General features: G+C 41.6%; 1 protein-coding gene across 1 annotated transcript; it reads right to left on the bottom strand.

Annotated features, from left to right (window-relative positions):
* Positions 1–254: 254 nt before the first annotated feature.
* LOC115198327 (uncharacterized) lies at positions 255–3188 on the bottom strand. The gene is made up of 6 exons (XM_029760219.1): positions 3121–3188; positions 2614–2982; positions 2112–2462; positions 1873–2001; positions 1722–1771; positions 255–857 (listed from the first exon to the last, which is right to left on the bottom strand). Exons 1-6 carry the CDS (start codon positions 3158–3160, stop codon positions 750–752), a joined length of 1047 nt encoding a protein of 348 aa, XP_029616079.1. The 5' UTR covers positions 3161–3188; the 3' UTR covers positions 255–749.
* Between the last annotated feature and the right edge of the window lie 483 nt (positions 3189–3671).

Genomic DNA, 3671 nt, shown 5'->3' with positions numbered 1-3671 from the left:
GGGTCTGTTTCACACCCACTAAGTAGTGTGAACAGTAAGGGGCCCTAAGGGACAAAGTAGAGAGTAGTGTGGGTGCAGGTCAGTCTTCCTGTGTTAAATGTCTATAAGAGGTTAGTTTCCATCAGTGGAAAGTTACTGCAACACCTCCACCTTCACCACAAAGCTTTGTAAACAGACCATAATGTCTGAGACAGTTAAGAGCATCCGTCTGTACAACATGCCATATCATCATAGTATGCATTGAGTTGAACTGATTCAAATTCAAACAGTTGGAAACACTTTATTTTTCTTTACACAATCAACAAGTTTACTGTTGCTAAAATAAGCACAACAAATAAATACAAAAAAGAACAATCTGTCATTGTGCCCTTGAGCATGGCACTTAACCATAATTGCTCCAGGGGTGCTGTACAATGGTGACCCTGGCTGTGAACCCACTCCCTGCGGGTGCCTCAGGGGGAGTTGGGGTAACAACAACAACAAATATTTTCATTACACAGTTTTGTACCAAGACAAGTATAAGCATCCCTCAAATTATTATTATTATTATTATTATTATTATTCAAATGTAAAAATTGGTTTGTCAGAGAAGCAATGCAATCAATTATTTCAACTTTGTATAACAAAAAAGCTATGACCACTGTTTATCACATTTGACTGCTTATGCATTCATAGATAGTTAAGGAAGCTAGAACTAGTTATTAAAGAGTTATCTAGTATAAAATGATCATTGGTTCATTCATCCAGTTCTACTGTCTAATTCCAGCGTACACCACTGTCTCCATGTGACCTCTCTGTCTTCTAGACCTGTTGCTCAGATTCAGAGCTACGTAATGGAGACTGTTTCCATCTTGGTCCTGTGAAGCACAAAATAGCATTGTTGACATTCAATTAGTGAAGTTGGTTCAAGACAGGCTTCACAATAGACTTCAGTGTCGGGGGGCTAGGGTCTGTCTGTCACATCTGGAGTGTTTCTCTTGTCTTTTCCGGTGTCCTGTGTGAATTTAAATATGCTCTCTCATTTTCTCTTTTTCTCTTTCTTTCTTTCTTTCTCTCGGAGGACCTGAGCCCTAGGACCATGCCTCAGGACTACCTGGCTTGATGACTCCTTGCTGTCCCCAGTTCACCTGGCCGTGCTGCTGCTCCAGTTCCAACTGTTCTGCCTGCAGCTATGGAACCCTGACCTGTTCACCGGACGTGCTACCTGTCCCAGACCAGTTGTCCCAGACCTGCTGGAACCCTGACCTATTCACCGGACGTGTTACCTGTCCCAGACCTGCTGTTTTCAACTCTCTAGAGACAGCAGGAGCGGTAGAGATACTCTCAAAGATCGGCTGTGAAAAAGCCAACTGACACTTACTCTTGTGTTACTGACTTGTTGCACCCTCGACAACTACTATGATTATTATTATTTGACAATGCTGGTCATTTATGAACATTTGAACATCTAGGCCATGTGCTGTTATAATCTCCACCCGGCACAGCCAGAAGAGGACTGGCCACCCCTCATAGCCTGGTTCCTCTCTAGGTTTCTTCCTAGGTTTTGGCCTTTCTAGGGAGTTTTTCCTAGCCACCGTGCTTCTACACCTGCATTGCTTGCTGTTTGGGGTTTTAGGCTGGGTTTCTGTACAGCACTTTGAGATATCAGCTGATGTAAGAAGGGCTATATAAATACATTTGATTTGATTTGATTCAGACAATATAAAAATATTTCTGCTTACCCCTGCGTCTGACCTGGTAACTGCAGGACCTCTGGTCTGAGAGACGAGTCCTAAAAAGAGTTACAAAAAAGATTAGGATACTTCTACTTCTTCCACTACTGAAACAACAACAAATGGTGACATCAACGAATAGCAGGGGATAGTAACTTACCTCTGCACTGCACACATGTTGTCTTGTTCATCTTGTACATGATGCAAACCAGGACAATGATCAAGGTGAACGTGACACCTAATGCTACACCCAGGCAGGACACCAAGACAAGAGTGTCTGTTCTATGGTCTGTTGAAATTCAAACAGTAATAGAAGAAACCAGAATAGCAAGTAAGTGTATGTTCTACACAGTAGACTATACAGTAGATATAAAGAAAAATGTAAGCTGTATCACCTACCGTCAATGTCCAACTTGGTCCCGTTCCCAAACAGTATCTCCCCACATGAGGTCACAGCACAGTAGTAACTTCCAGCATCAGAGAGGCTGAGGTTCCTCTTTGGGAGGTTGTAGACACAGCTCTGTGTAGGAGACCCAGCCTCAGAGCTCTTCTCACACTGATCACTCCTGTCTCCATGGGTGTAAATGATTCCTGGACGGGATTCTCCTGAGCCACGTCTGAACCAATATACACTGTGTTCTCCTGCACAGGTCTCAGTGTGTATTGTACAGTTCAGAGTCACAGAGTCTCCTGGCTGGACGGACTCAGACACAGGCTGCTGGAGCACAGACATGATGTTGGACTCTGAGTCTGAAGAGAGTGAGTAACTAAAGTAAAACTAAGTGGGTGAAAAACATGAAAAGCCATGTATTCATCATTAGCATTTGATGAAGCATGTCTATGAACATGTCAACATGCAGGGTCACACAATTCGAAATTGAAGAAGCAAATGTTTAGTTACCTTTGACAATTAAAACAGTTCCCTCTCCATATGTGAGCTCATAGATGACTGTAGTGGAACAATAGTATGTAGCTGAGTCCCCTGGCTCTGTCTTGGATATGGTCAAGTTACAGCTGTAGTCTCCTCTCCTCACACCCAAACGTTTGGTCTCAGTAAAGTCCTTAATAAAGTTGATGGAATAATAACTATCTTGGCCAACATAAAGAGATGAAGTCATGTGGAGGGGTTCCTGTCCAAAACTCTGCTTGAACCAATTAAATCTGGTCACTGACTCATCTGAACAAAGACAAGTGAGAGTCACAGTGCCTCCCAGCTCAGTAACCATCACAGGGGTTGGTTGGATTACGTTTGGTTTGGTAAAAACACAAACTGTCAAAGCAAACAAACAAAATGGATCAAAGGCATTTCTACCCATTACAGAGAGAACATCCACTTAACTTATCATATTCAAACTACATACTAAAAATGATTAAAAAAAGAAACTCAATTAAAATGTCTTACACTTACCCAAGTTGATGTAAAACATAAATACTTCTCTATTCATCATTGTAACATTAGTCCCTTCTGCACTGTATAGTGTGTGGGTCTGACAGTGGGACACTTTATATGCACCTTATATATGACGGCACTTTACATGTACCCATCATACAGTAGGAGGGAACACTGAAAGGAGAGATTTTATTGGCTGACTACAATCTTTGACGTGTATCCTCTGGCTTACCATAATCTGAGCTTCTCAGGAATTACTTTTTAAAAATACATTTTAAAGCAAGTCAGTTACTGGATCGAGGCAATCAAATAATTCCTTGATACGGCTGCTTCTTTTTTGAGAGAAATGAAACATTGACTGAAATAGGACGTCATTGTAAATAAGAATTTGTTCTTAACTGACTTGCCTAGTGAAAATAAAGGTTTGACTAGGAAATGGTGAATGATCTCTAGTGCTGCTAATACTTCCGACACCAACCCAGCCCAGCCCAAGGGTTACAGTTATCATCCATAATGCACATTTACCCACCACTGTTAAAAGCTGCATTTTTGGTTCTTGGTTTTTATCA

Source organism: Salmo trutta, chromosome 8 (assembly GCF_901001165.1).
Source record: "Salmo trutta chromosome 8, fSalTru1.1, whole genome shotgun sequence".
Taxonomy (NCBI): domain Eukaryota; kingdom Metazoa; phylum Chordata; class Actinopteri; order Salmoniformes; family Salmonidae; genus Salmo; species Salmo trutta.
This window is presented reverse-complemented; position numbering and strand designations above follow the sequence as displayed.